This window comes from Hyperolius riggenbachi, chromosome 1 (genome assembly GCF_040937935.1).
Source record: "Hyperolius riggenbachi isolate aHypRig1 chromosome 1, aHypRig1.pri, whole genome shotgun sequence".
Classification (NCBI taxonomy): domain Eukaryota; kingdom Metazoa; phylum Chordata; class Amphibia; order Anura; family Hyperoliidae; genus Hyperolius; species Hyperolius riggenbachi.
This window is the reverse complement of record NC_090646.1, coordinates 667,531,636-667,546,355: the sequence shown is the minus strand read 5'-3', so window position 1 is coordinate 667,546,355 and position 14,720 is coordinate 667,531,636. Positions and strand designations below refer to the sequence as shown.

Genomic DNA, 14,720 nt, shown 5'->3' with positions numbered 1-14,720 from the left:
ATGTAAACTGCAGCCCTTCTTCACTGTTAATGCCAGGGTTCTCAAACATTGCACAGTTGGTCACTGGGTGACTGGGATTAATATTCAGAAAAGTGGGTGCAGTGGCGTCCCTACCATGGGGCGGCCAGGAGCGCTCCGCTCCGGGTGTCAGCTCCAGGGGGGGTGTCATCAAGGCCTCCCCAGAAGCCTTGATGACACAGGAGGGGAAGCAGCGCTGAAGGAGGGGTGGCAGCGTCGGCGGGGAGGGGGGAAATACCCCCCCACATCTCCCTCACCTGGGTCCCCTCCTTCGGCGCTTCCCCTCCAAGGGCAGAACGGGCACTGACAGGGCGGCTGATAGCCGCCCTCAGTTTACCCGAGCAGGGCTACGGGAAGATGGCCGCCGAAGCCCGCACTGGAGACAAAAATAGACGGCAAGATGGCCGCCGACGCCATCTTGCCGTCTATTTTTGTCTCCAGTGCGGGCTTCGGTGGCCATCTTCCCGTAGCCCTGCACTGATGACGCAGCAGGAGACGGCGCGGGACATTCAAGAGGAGCTGCGGAGGCTGCCTGGGATTCGGAAGAGAGGTTTCATCTGCAGGTAAGTGAATGGTTTTTTTTTCTTTTACAGGTGCACCGGCCCGGCCACCCACCGCTGCTGCCCACCACCTACCCACCACTGCTGCCCACCTACCCACCAGGCTACCCACCGCTGCTGCCCACCTACCCACCGCTGCTGCCCACCTACCCACCACTGCCCACCTACCCACCAGGCTACCCACTGCTGCTGCCCACCTACCCACCAGGCTACCCAGCAGGCTACCCACCGCTGCTGCCCACCTACCCACCACTGCTGCCCACCTACCCAGCAGGCTACCCAGCAGGCTACCCACCACTGCTGCCCACCTACCCACCACTGCTGCCCACCTACCCACCACTGCTGCCCACCTACCCACCAGGCTACCCAGCAGGCTGCCCATCTACCCACCACTGCTGCCTACCTACCCAGCAGGCTACCCACCACTGCTGCCCACCTACCCACCACTGCTGCCCACCTACCCACCACTGCTGCCCACCTATCCACCACTGCTGCCCACCTACCCACCACTGCTGCCAACCTACCCACCAGGCTACCCACCACTGCTGCCCACCTACCCACCACTGCTGCCCACCTACCCACCAGGCTACCCAGCAGGCTGCCCACCTACCCACCAGGCTACCCACCACTGCTGCCCACCTACCCACCGCTGCTGCCCACCTACCCACTGCTGCTGCCCACCTACCCACCGCTGCAGCCCACCTACCCACCACTGCTGCCCTCCTACCCACCAGGCTACCCAGCAGGCTGCCCATCTACCCACCAGGCTACCCACCACTGCTGCCCACCTACCCACCACTGCTACCCACCTACGCACCACTGCTGCCCACCTACCCACCACTGCTGCCCACCTATCCACCAGGCTACCCAGCAGGCTGCCCACCTACCCACCAGGCTACCCAGCAGGCTGCCCACCTACCCACCACTGCTGCCCACCTACCCACCACTGCTACCCAGCAGGCTGCCCACCTACCCACCAGGCTACCCAGCAGGCTGCCCACCTACCCACCACTGCTGCCCACCTACCCACCACTGCTACCCAGCAGGCTGCCCACCTACCCACCACTGCTACCCAGCAGGCTGCCCACCTACCCACCACTGCTGCCCCCCTACCCACCATGCTACCCACCTACCCACCACTGCTGCCCACCTACCCACCAGGCTACTCAGCAGGCTGCCCACCTACCCACCACTGCTGCCCCCCTACCCACCACTGCTACCCAGCAGGCTGCCCACCTACCCACTAGGCAATCAGGCTGCTCACCCTTAACCACCTACCCACCAGGCTATCAGCTTGCCAACACTCAAATCTGCTACCGATATTGTGTATTTTGTGGTCAGATCTGCTACCGACATTGTGTATTTTGTGGTCAGATTAACTGCCGACATTGTGTATTTTGTGGTCAGTTTAACTACCGTCATTGTGTATTTTGTGGTCAGTTTAACTACCGTCATTGTGTATTTTGTGGTCAGTTTAACTACCGTCATTGTGTATTTTGTGGTCAGTTTAACTACCGTCATTGTGTATTTTGTGGTCAGTTTAACTACCGTCATTGTGTATTTTGTGGTCAGTTTAACTACCGATATTGTGTATTTTGTGGTGAAATCTGGTGCTGACATTGTGTATGTTCTGGTCAAATCTACCGCAAGATTGAATGATTTTTTTCTGGTCAAATCTGCCGACATGATTGAATGTATTTTCTTGTGAAATCTGCTCACATAACGTGTAATGTCTGGTGAAATGTTCTCGCATTACGTGTATTTTATGTTGAAAGCTTCTGACATTTTGTGTATTTTCTGGAGAAAAGCTGCGCAATGATGTGAATTTTCTGGAGAAAGGTTGACTAAAACTTGGGTGCACTTTTAAATTAGCTCCGCCCCATCCGGTCATAGCCACGCCCATTTTTTCGCCGCGGCGCGCGAAGCGCGCCGCAGGTGGTGGACCGTGGGTGGGGGGGGTGTCTTTCAATACCTAGCACCGGGTGTCAAATGCCCTAGGTACGCCACTGAGTGGGTGAAGCCTTAAAAAGCCAATCAATATTCACTTGTTGATTTTCAAGGGGGGTATTAAAATTGCTGCTATTCTTACACTGTTAAAGGCACAAGCCTCAAAACTGGTACAGTTGGTCATTGGGTCACTGGGGTTCAAATTCAGAAAAGTGGCAGAGCCTCAAACAGTCAATCAGATTTGTTTTTATTTATGCCAAGGTTCCAAAAGCTCACAAACTTGGTCATTGAGTGACTGTGAGTTCAGGTTACAAAAAGCGGGCGGAGGCAAAAACAAATTTCACTGGGAAAATATAAACTGCAGGCCTTCTTACTCACTGTTAATGGCAGGGTTCTCAAACTTTGTCCAGATGGTCACTGGGTGACTGAGAATAATATTCAGGGAAGTGGGTGGAGCCTATATTCACCAATCAAAATTCACCTGTTGATTTTCAAGGGGAATATTTGAATTGCTGCCATTTTTGCACTGTTAATAGCAGATGCCTCAAACCAGCTACAGTTGGTCATTGGGTGACTGGGGTTCAAATGCTAGAGAGGGGCGGAGTCACAAACTGCCAATCTGATTTGTTTACTTTCTATGGGAATATACAAATTATTGATGCCAAAGCTCACAAACTTGGTCATTGAGTGTTTGTGTGTTATGGTGCCCATACATGGTACAATTTTTTCAAAATTTTGTTCAATTATTCTGTTAGATTGAATATAAAGATTTTTCCAACATGTTCGATTGGATTTTTATTGAATAAACGGGATAATCGATTCTTTTTTCTTGATCGAAAAAAAAATTATTTTAAACTTTCGTTCGATTCAATCATTTTGGTCAAATAAACAGGAAAATTGAACGTTTTTATTGTACAGTGTATGGCACCGACACAGCCAAATACATACCCAGGCAACGCTGGGCCATCAGCTAGTGTATAATAATAGTAGTGTGTGACTGTGGTGAGAACATGAAAGTGTAAGCTCCTCTGGTGCAGAGACTGATGGTAATAGATCAGTCATAGCTCCCAACTGTCCCTCTTTGGGAACTCTTTCCCTCTGTCCCTCTTTCCTCCTCATTTGTCCTTCTTTCAGGACTTTGTCCTTCTTTCTATGTAAATATCTATATTTACCTACTAAAAAATGTGTTTGACTCTAAACTTTATTCCCATTCTTCAAATTGATATATTTCTAATTTTCAAATATTAATATGAAGGAAAATGAACCAGGATAAAAAGGACCAGTGCGGTTTGAATTATAAAACAAAATATTTTTCTTATGAAATCTTTATGGTATGTGTGACTAGGGGTGTGATTGAGGAGTGATCAGGGGTGTGGCTTAAGTGTCCCTCTTTCTCATCTCAAAAAGTTGGGAGGTATAGATCAGTGATCTCTGTACAGCACTGTGCAATATGTAAGAGCTATATAAATGTATAATAATAATAGTGTGTGACTGTGGTGAGGACATTAGAGTGTAAGCTCCTCTGGTGCAGAGACTGATTGGAATGGATCAGTGATCTCTGTACAGCGCTGTGGAATATGTCAGCGCTGTATAAATGTATAATAATAATAGTGTGTGACTGTGGTGAGGACATTAGAGTGTAAGCTCCTCTGGTGTGGAGAGACTGATTGGAATGGATCAGTGATCTCTGTACAGCACTGTGCAATATGTAAGAGCTATATAAATGTATAATAATAATAGTGTGTGACTGTGGTGAGGACATTAGAGTGTAAGCTCCTCTGGTGCAGAGACTGATTGGAATGGATCAGTGATCTCTGTACAGCGCTGTGGTATATGTCAGAGCTATATAAATGTATAATAATAATAATAGTGTGTGACTGTGGTGAGGACATTAGAGTGTAAGCTCCTCTGGTGCAGAGGCTGATGGGAATGGATCAGTAATAGTGTGTGACTGTGGTGAGGACATTAGAGTGTAAGCTCCTCTGGTGCAGAGACTGATTGGAATGGATCAGTGATCTCTGTACAGCACTGTGCAATATGTAAGAGCTATATAAATGTATAATAATAATAGTGTGTGATTGTGGTGAGGACATTAGAGTGTAAGCTCCTCTGGTGCAGAGACTGATTGGAATGGATCAGTGATCTCTGTACAGCGCTGTGGTATATGTCAGAGCTATATAAATGTATAATAATAATAATAGTGTGTGACTGTGGTGAGGACATTAGAGTGTAAGCTCCTCTGGTGCAGAGGCTGATGGGAATGGATCAGTAATAGTGTGTGACTGTGGTGAGGACATTAGAGTGTAAGCTCCTCTGGTGTGGAGAGACTGATGGGAATGGATCAGTGATCTCTGTACAGCGCTGTGGAATATATCAGCGCTGTATAAATGTATAATAATAATAATAATAGTGTGTGACTGTGGTGAGTGTAAGCTCTTCTGGTGCACTGTGGAATATGTCAGCTATATAAATATAATGTTGTTGCTATTAGTAGTAGTAATAATAATGTACTATCAGCAGAAGTGTGAGAGTTGTATAAGGCAGCAGATTAGTGCGGGTGATGATGACTCAGCACACACATTCTGTTATCAGACTTGCATGCTATCAGCTCTGTATGTCGCGTGCTGCATGTTGCATGTTGTATTGTCAGCACTGTATGGACTGATAAAGACATATAGCATTGCACCAGTCATTATGGATTCCTGACCTATTCTTTTTTGTATGAAGATAAAGTTTTGGGTGTGACGACTGGTGGTGGCCATTGGAGAAAATGTTGAGCTCATCTATTTTGAGGAGTTTGGCTTCTGTATATAAGCAGAGGAGGGAGCAGAGCTGACTTAGGACTGTCCAGTTTGTCTGCACCGACCTGCCGCAACCATGACTTTCTCTGACGCCGAGAAGGCTGCCATCACCTCCATCTGGTCCAAGGTGTCCGGCAACACCAACGCCCTCGGAGCAGAGGCTCTGGAGAGGTAACAGACTCATTGTTCTCATGCTGTGCTTCTATCCCTGATTACTCTCCTAACCTCCTGCAGACCTTGATGATTGAAATCTATGCCCTGTTTATGTCCTGTTACTCCTGCCAGGGCGTAGATTTCAACCATCCCCGCTGCATGCACCCCTCGCTCTCACCGTTCCAGCTGCTATCGGCCTCTCTGCACCTGCTCGCTCTGCTGTCACTCTCACAGCAGAGCTTCTGTGTATCTATCAAGAGCTAATTTCATTGGCTACTGACCCTGTGATTGCTATAAGCCAATCACTGCTCTTAAAAGGGCACTGACGGTGCTAGTCTGAAAACAGCCAGAGCTGTCAGGTCCGCAAGGGGCTAAAGGACAACTGAAGGGAGAGGTGTATGGAGGCTGCCATATTTATTTTCTTTGAAACAATACCAGTTGCTTGGCACTGCAGTCCTGCTGGTCTATTTGGCTGCAGTAGTGTCTAAATCACACCAGAAACAAGCATGCAGCTAATCTCGTCAGATCTGACAATAATGCCAGAAACACCTGATCTGCTGCATGCTTGTTCAGGGGCTATGGCTAAATGTATTAGAGGCAGAGGATAGCCAGGAACTGGTATTGCTTAAAACAAAATAAATATCTACATATCCCTCTCACTTCAGTTGTCCTTTAAATGTTCTCCAAATTCCTCCCAACATTATTTTGTAGTCATTACCGTAATTTTATATTTAGCTTTATAGCTTTTGTATATTCTATTAAAGAGAACTGGAGGTGAGTTTAATATAACGGCTGTTGTATGTATTTCCTTTTGAATAATGCACATTGTCTGACTGCCCCCCTGATCCTGGGCCTCGAATACTCTTAGCCGGAGACCCTGAACAAACATGCAGATAAGGTGCTCTGACTCAGGTCTGACTGGATTAGCTGCATGCTTGTTTCAGGGTTGTGACTCTACTACTTAGGCCAGAAGATCAGCAGGACAGCCAGGCAACTGGTATTGTTATAAAAGGAGACAAACATGGCAGCCTCCATATCACTCTCACTTCACATTCACTTCAATGCTGGTTCTTCACAGCTGTTAACTTTTGCAGTAATCCTGGCACTTCTGTTAAATTTGTAGTAATCTTGGCATTTTCTCAGCACTTGGGCGCCTCATAAGTGGTCTTCAGGGAATGTCATTAAAGTGAATGTTTACCGTTTAAAAAAACAAAAAGTCAGATACTCACCTAAGGAGAGGGAAGGCTCATTAGGACCGAGCCTTTCCCGGGGGCCGGTCCCGCGCAGGATCCCCCGTGGCAGTATTCGACCAGTTCGGTCAAATACTGCCACTTCCGCATGCCGAAGCGAGCTTTCGGAAGGCTTCGGGAGCACTCGGGCTCCCGATGACGCGGCCGCTCCATACTACGCATGCGCGAGCGCCCTCTATGACGCACTCGCGCGTACGTAGTATGGAGCGGCCCGTCTTCGGAAGCCCGAGTGCTCCCAAAGACCTCCGAAGTCCCTGCGGCGGCGGACGTGAACGGGGAAGCCAGCGCAGCACCGAGGGCACCGGGAGAGGAGAGGGAAGGCTCATTAGGACCGAGCCTTCCCTCTCCTTAGGTGAGTATCCGACTTTTTCTTTTGTAATCCGGTACCCATTGGCTTTAAAGCCAGGGCCAAGGAGATGGTCACTATTTTGGCTTGCTTGAAAAATGACTGCAGGTTGTATGTGGCTTGGAATTGAGCCAATCAGAGGCACTTCCTACTGATCTTGATTGGCCCAATTAGAGGTCTCTTGACTTAAATTTCCTTCTACATCTCTAACTAAATATAGCACTGTTCAGGTCCACCTCCATGTTTTTAATTGCAGTCTGATTTTTCCTGATTTCCTGTCCTCACAGGAAGTAGGTACATTCCTTCAACAGGAAGTGTCAAATGTAAACTAATCAAGTGGGAACAGATAAAATCTATGACAACGTTTAATAGCTACTCCTCATTTTCTGGAGGTCCCATAATGCTATATACCTATACAGCATTAAAAGGAACCCGAGGTGTGGGACCTATGGAAGCTGCCATATTTATTTCCTCTTAAACAATTCTAGTCACCTGGCGGTCCTGCTTCATCTTTTTGGTCATAGGGTCTAAATCACAAACCTGAAATAAGCATCCAGCTAATATTATAAGTGTCAGCCATCTGAACTGCATGCTTATTCCGGGACTATGGCTAAAAGTATTAGAGGCAGAGGATCAGCAGGACAGCCAGGCAATGTGCGTTATTTAAAAGTAAATAAACATGTCAGCCTCCATATTCCTTTCACCTCTGGTTCACTTTAAAACCCAAAGATGACGCACCCCACACTGTATAGAACACATGGGGCCATATGCAATTCACTTTTTCACCTGTGTTTTCTCCAAGGTGATATTTTTACAACTTAAAATAAAATGCATTTTAAGCCACCAGCAAGCAAACAAATACTCAAAATATTTTTACAGTAATGTTTTACCTACTTGTTGGTACTTTTTTTCCTTTGCAAAGTGCTGAAAAGTTATTTTAAATTAAAAATTATCTCCTAGGAGAAAACTCAGGGGAAAAAGTGAATTGCATATGGGCCATTGTATCTTTGCAAAACAAAAGTTTGCTTTCCTAAAACAGAAAGAATTTGCGATAATTCAGGTTGGAGTGAGCTTGAGATGTCTCCCAGGCACCACTGCTGAATATATGCAAATTAACCATTCTACCCTTAGAAGCTAAACACACCTCCAGAACCGCTGGAATGCAATGATGTGTCAGCTTGTTAATGTGTACAGAGCCATAATAATCCAACACGCATGCAGACTGTTTCGGACTGATTGATCAAACAATCCGAAACAGTCTGTATGCATGTTGGATTATTATGGCTCTGTACAAATTAACATGCTGACACATCATTGCATTCCAGCGGTTCTGGAGGTGTGTTTAGCTTCTAAGGGTAACAATGGTTAATTAGCATATATTCAGCAGTGATGCACTGGTAGACATCTCAAGCTCACTCCAACCTGAATTATCGCAATTCTTTCTGTTTTAGGAAAGCAAACTTTTGTTTTGCAAAGATACATTGGCCCATATGCAATTCACTTTTTCCCCTGAGTTTTCTCCTAGGAGATAATTTTTAATTTAAAATAACTTTTCAGCACTTTGCAAAGGAAAAAAAGTACATCTTAGTAAGGGGGCTTTTAGGACCATTGTAGTCCCTTACACACTCCAATGAGTTCTGGGTCACCATGAGCTTGCTGGTTGGTCTGTGCCTCTTGTATCTTTGCAAGAGTTGGGTTTAGGCTAAAAATTCCCAATAATGAAGTCATGTGTCAAAGAAGCTACTGAAATCATCTTGCTCTTACTATTAGTGATGTTTTTGCACACCCATATTTCTCTGAATTTTCACTTTTAACAATGGTGTGGGATTCTGTAAGGTTTTTTGAGCAACTGCATTTTCAGCTGTCATAATGAAATGATCATTGCCCTGTACTACACACGTGGCACTGATATTCTATGATCAGGAGATAACTCAGCCACAACCTATTTTACCCCATCTATGTAGGATGAGAGCTTACCAACACCATCTACTCATAGTATTCAATATATGTTGACTCTCATATTACAAAGAGGTGGTAAAATTGAGCTCTCAAAATTAGATGCGCAGTTGGCTTCAATTCTTACCTTAAAGGGGAACTGAAGTAAGAGGGATACGGAGGCTGCCATATTTATTTCCTTTTAAGCAATACCAGTTGCCTGGCAGCCCTGCTGAGCCTCAGCCTCTAATACTATTAGCCATAGCCCCTGAACCATCATGCAGCAGATCAGGTGTTTCAGACTTTAAAGTCAGATCTGACAAGATTAGCTGCATGCTTGTTTCTGGTGTGATTCAGATACTACTGCAGAGAAACAGACCAGCAGGGCTGCCAGGCAACTGGTATTGATTAAAAAGAAATAAATATGGCAGCCTCCGTATACCTCTTACTTCAGTTCCCCTTTAAACCTCAAACCCTCTTCCAAGTCTAAGCATTACACAAAACCTCACCAATTAACCGAATTCTAAATTAACCATAAAATTAAGTTAGCTCCTAAAACTAACTCTAAACTGTATTCCTGTATCTCAGTGTTATCCCTAGTTCATACCTTGAGTTCTTTTTCTCAACCTAATATCTCCTGGTTAGGCTACAACTTGATTTGGACCTAAAAATGAATTCTTATCAGTCCAGCCTCCAAACCCAAATCTAAGCTTCAAATTCACTTCTTAGCTTGACATTAAACTCTAAGATGGGCCTTCGAAAGGCAAAACATTATACCATATCATGCTTTATAATAGAGTAACCAAGCAGCTCGGGGTGACCAAAACCACTAGGAATGTATAGGGGGATAAAAGAGACAGAAAAGCTCTCCTACTAATAAGCAATGCCTGGTGAAATTTGCCTTCTTAAAACAGACGGAAATTTGCAATAATTCAGCTGCAAGTGAACATTTATGGTTACCCACAATGCACCACTACTGATAATGTAAATTATCCCTTTTCGCCCTTGGTAAGCCAAGCAAGCATCCAGAACCGCTGGTGTATAGCAAGCCTACAGCTTTAAATATCACACAGCCACACCAACCCCACATGTAGACAGCCTGTTTCAGGCTTTTGGCCCTCATTAGTACCTGGCAGGGATTGATATGGATGTAATGTAATGTAACCATAATGGTTAGTCCATACACAAAAATACACCTATGCCAAGTAATGTGTTCAAAAATAATACTAAGAATATTTAAGTGTAGGTCGTGAAGAATCTACACGGCAATGTCCACTCCAATTAGCACTGGTGTGCTATGATATCATATTATCATCATGAGGTAATAACCCAAGTATTCTTCTGTACAGGTTGTTTCTCAGCTTCCCCCAGACCAAGACCTACTTCAGCCATTTCAACCTGAAGCATGGTTCCAGCGATCTCAGCAGGCATGGAGGCCTCGTCCTCAACGCCATCGGTGTCGCCGCCCAGCACATTGATGACATTGACCACGCTCTGTCCAACCTGAGCGACCTTCATGCTCAGAAACTGAGGGTTGACCCCGGCAACTTCAAAGTAAGTCTACGGGATCAATTTTTCTTTATTTACGAAATAGAAAACACCGTCAGAACTCCTGAAACTGGAACATCTAAAGAATATATTATACTGATTATAAAAAGAGATAATTATTCATCTTTGCAAATAGGACAAAGCAGATGCTAAAACTGCTGTAATGTTTTGTAACACATTAACACAGTGGGTTTGTTTTACATCTCCATAGTTATCCAAGTCTGGTGGGTATTTCGTAAGTTCTCCAGCAGCCCTGGTGCTATTCGGTTTTATAGATTCCTGCTTTACCCTGGATCATATTAGAACACAGCGGAGGATTCTGGGATATAAATTAACAGTTATGTGGTTGCAGCCTCATGTGCCCGAACTAGAGCATGCCCTAACTTTTACCACCTCCGTGTAGTATGGCTGTTTACCTACACAACCTGCTCTGCTTGTAGTATTCAATGGGCTTGATTCACTAAGACAAACGACACGCCTTATCAGAGTTAACACGCCTTATCAGAGTTAACAGAGTTAGAGATAATGGCCTCAATTCACTAAGCAGTTTAGACTAGTCTACTGATGGTTTTTAGTCTACTGCTCGTTTGGTCAGTCACATCAAAGGGGAATTCACTATTACCAATTGTTTTAGACCTGGTCTAAACCATTTGGTAATTAGGTGGGTAAAGCAGGGGAAATGATCAAAAGATGCAATTCACAAACTAGTGGCTATGACTGACATTCTTCTCCTCTGATGAGCTCTCCTCTCTGCATACAATTACACTCCTGCATAATTCATTCAAAAGGTTCCATCCTCACATCTGAAATACCTCACACAATTGCTTTACCAACAAGAAATCAGCCGGTCTAATCTCTGTCAGAAAAAGTGGGCGTGGTTACTCCTTGTTTGCCTTTGTGAATTGTATAAATACGGAATGTTAGACCAGGTCTAAAAACGGGTCTAAAACATTACACTAAACCATCAGTAGACTAAAAACCATCTGTAGACCAGTCTAAACTGCTTAGTGAATTAATGCCAATTAGTGATATGTCCTCCAATATAATTGTCCCTCTTCCCCTTTTCTCGCAGCTTTTGTCTCACACCATCCAGGTGACCCTGGCTGCCCATTTGCAGAAGGACTTCACCCCCACCGCTCAGGCCGCCTGGGACAAGTTCCTCGCCGCAGTCTCCGCCACCCTGGTGTCCAAATACAGATAAACTGGATCTGCCGGTGTGATGACTGGTTCTGACACATCCCAACTAGTGTCACTGTTTCAATAAACACTATTTCACCAGTGCACAGGTGTCCGTGTTGCTCCTTTTCATGCTGGTATGCAGGGCAGCCCCTTAGGCTCGGTCTACACAAGAGTCAGATCTCCAACAGCCAGTGGGAGCGGACTGTGTAGTGTCCTCTCTGATGGTCCTTTGAGGTCTAGATCAGGAGTCCCCAAATGTTTTGGGTCGAGGGCCTGGTAAACCTACTTCAGACTGCTGGGGGGCCGGAGTATACATGAAATAATTTAGAAGTCTTTGCGGGCCAGACAGTGAAGCATACCCAGGTGACAACCTGCAGTGGACAGCAGTGTCACCTGATGTGGTATTTGATTGGAAACCAGCGAATTACTGCTTTCTGGCTTCCATGTAGATGGGTGTTGCCAGCACTTTTATTCTATACTAGGGACCTTAGCCCATTTAATAACGGGCAAGGGCCGTCACCACTGCCACCTATCAGCGTGCATGCTCCCCCCTGCTGCACGTCGCACGCCCGCCCAGGGCCGGTTTAAGCAACAATGGGGCCCCAGGGCAAAATAAACCTGGGGGGCCCCCCCAACAGATACCCCGGAGCAAAAATTGGCATTAAGGGACCTTTTTTGCAGCTGGTATAGTCAGGGTTTGAAGCCCCAATCGGTCGGAGCTCCACATTCTGGCTATCCCAGCCTGCATGAGGGACAAGGGGTTAAAAAGTTTTCAGGAGGGGGGATCCCACATAATTTAAAAAAAAAAAATTCCCACACTCTAAACATAAAAAAAAAAATTGGAAAAATAGGAAAAAAATGCCAGGGATCTTCATACAGCCATATTGCGACTGTATAACGATCCCTGGCCAAAGCGCTGCGGCTGCGTATGGACCCCCTGGAAACCCCGTCAGGAAATTTATTGTTCTTTCTTTTGATACATGTAAAATTACACTACCGTTAGGTACTAAAAGTGACATTTACCGCATTTAAAAGTACTAGCCGACCCGCGGCGTAGCATACGCCGCATAAGGGGGTAGAGGGCAGGAAGGGGGTATTGGGCACAACGGCAGGGAGGAGGGTTGGACCCCCCCTCACCTGGGTCCCCCATGTGCACTCCCCCTCCAGCTTAAGCTCAGCAGGAACCCTCCTCACCTGGGTCCCCCATGTGCACTCCCCCTCCCCTCCCCTCCCTCTCCTGGGTCCCCCATGTGCGCTCCCCCTCCTGCTTAAGCACAGTAGCAGCCGCCACTATTAGTAAGAGACAGCGGGCGGGGATGCCTCACCTCTTCCGTGTTCCATCATGCGTTCCACTGTCGTCACTTCCTGCAATGCCGCACGCTGTATTGGTGAAATTTGCCTTTTTAAAACAGAAGAAAACCTGCAATAATTCAGCTATAAGTGAACATTTGTGATTACCCACAATGCACTGCTACTAAATATGCAAATTACCCCTTTTCCCCCTTGGTAAGCCAAGCAAGCATCCAGAGCCTCTGGTGTATGGCAAGCATATAGCTTTAAATTTTACACAGACATATCAAACCCACATGTAGACAGCCTGTTTCAGACTTTTAGTCCTCATCAGTAAATGGCAGGGATTGATACAGCTGAATGAGATAGGGCTTGGACCAGTACAACAAAGTAACCAAGCAGCTCAGGGTGACCCAACCACTCGGAATGTATAGGGGGATAAAAGGGACCAAAAAGACCTCCTACTTAAAAAAGCAAAGCTTGGTGTAATTTGCCTTCCTAAAACAGAAGAAAATATGCAATAATTCAGCTATAAGTGAACATTTGTGGTTACCCACAATGCACTGCAACTAAATATGTAAATAATTCCTTTTCACCCTTAGTAAGCCAAGCAAGCATCCAGAGCCACTGGTGTATAGCAAGCCTATAGCTTTAAATTTTACACAGCCATATCAAACCCACATGTGACAGCCTGTTTCAGACTTTTGGTCCTCATCTGTACATGGCAAGGATTGATATGGCTGTATGAGATAGGGCTTGGTAGTGTTGTCCAGATCATGAACGATTCGGATCTTTGATCCTGAATCTCTTTTGTGAGTCGAATCATCTGAATCATCAAAATGAGTGATTCGGATCGCAAAAGGGGCGGGGCCAGGAGCGACACGCCCCCTCTCAGCGGGCAGCGGGGTCCTGGAAGTAGAGCAGAGATGGATCGCTCTGTTGGAGGGGAGCCAGCCTTGCAGGGACAGGTAAATGAGAGAGAGGGGACATCGGTGCCACTGCCAGATATGTGTAGAGCACACATACTCACATACTGGCTGCAATGTGCTGCTCATTATAGGCTGTCTGTTCCGTAGTTGTGCACAGTGAACAAATTGGAGACTTTTGGCACAGCTCAGTAACTTTGTAGACAGTGTGCTGGGCTAGGACAGGGCAGGCACTGTGATTGCTGTGCAATATGATCCTCCTGCACTGCTCTAAACAGCTGCACTTCACTTCTGGGAATGCTTTGGGGAATGCTTTCTTTCACTGTGCGACGTTTGCATTCAAAGTATACAGATGAACATATAGGTGAAATATATGTAAAGCATATGATTGCAGCATGTGGGTATTGTGTGCAAACAAACATTTCTGCTCCCTGCTCGTCCCTCCTCCCTTCTCTGTTCACTCCCTGCCCTCTGTCCATCTTCTCCCTTTCTCTGTCCTCTGCAGGGAAAGTCCTGTCCTGCTAGTCATTTCACCCCCGAATGCTTCCATAGTAAAAATGATCCAAGATTCGGACCAAAGATCTGGATCTTTTCAATGATCCAATTCAAATCATCTAGATCATTGAAAAGATCCAAACTTTACATCTCTAGGGCTTGGACCAGTACAACAGAGTAACCAAGCAACTCAGGGTGACCCAAACCACTCGGAATGTATAGGGGGATAAAAGGGACCAAAAAGACCTCCTACTAAAAAAAGCAAAACTTGG

At 46.0% G+C, this 14,720-nt stretch overlaps 1 protein-coding gene across 1 annotated transcript in view; it reads left to right on the top strand.

The window, feature by feature from the left end:
* The window catches only part of LOC137561101 (hemoglobin subunit alpha-5-like), a 32,597-nt gene extending 20,821 nt beyond the window's left edge, over positions 1 to 11,776 (top strand). Inside the window, exons 2-4 of the mRNA XM_068272359.1 lie at positions 5,253 to 5,497; positions 10,360 to 10,564; positions 11,631 to 11,776. Coding sequence (XP_068128460.1) covers positions 5,403 to 5,497; positions 10,360 to 10,564; positions 11,631 to 11,759 — 429 coding nt within the window. The 5' untranslated portion in view covers positions 5,253 to 5,402 and the 3' untranslated portion in view covers positions 11,760 to 11,776. The remainder of the gene's footprint in view (positions 1 to 5,252; positions 5,498 to 10,359; positions 10,565 to 11,630) is intronic.
* Positions 11,777 to 14,720: the final 2,944 nt, after the last annotated feature.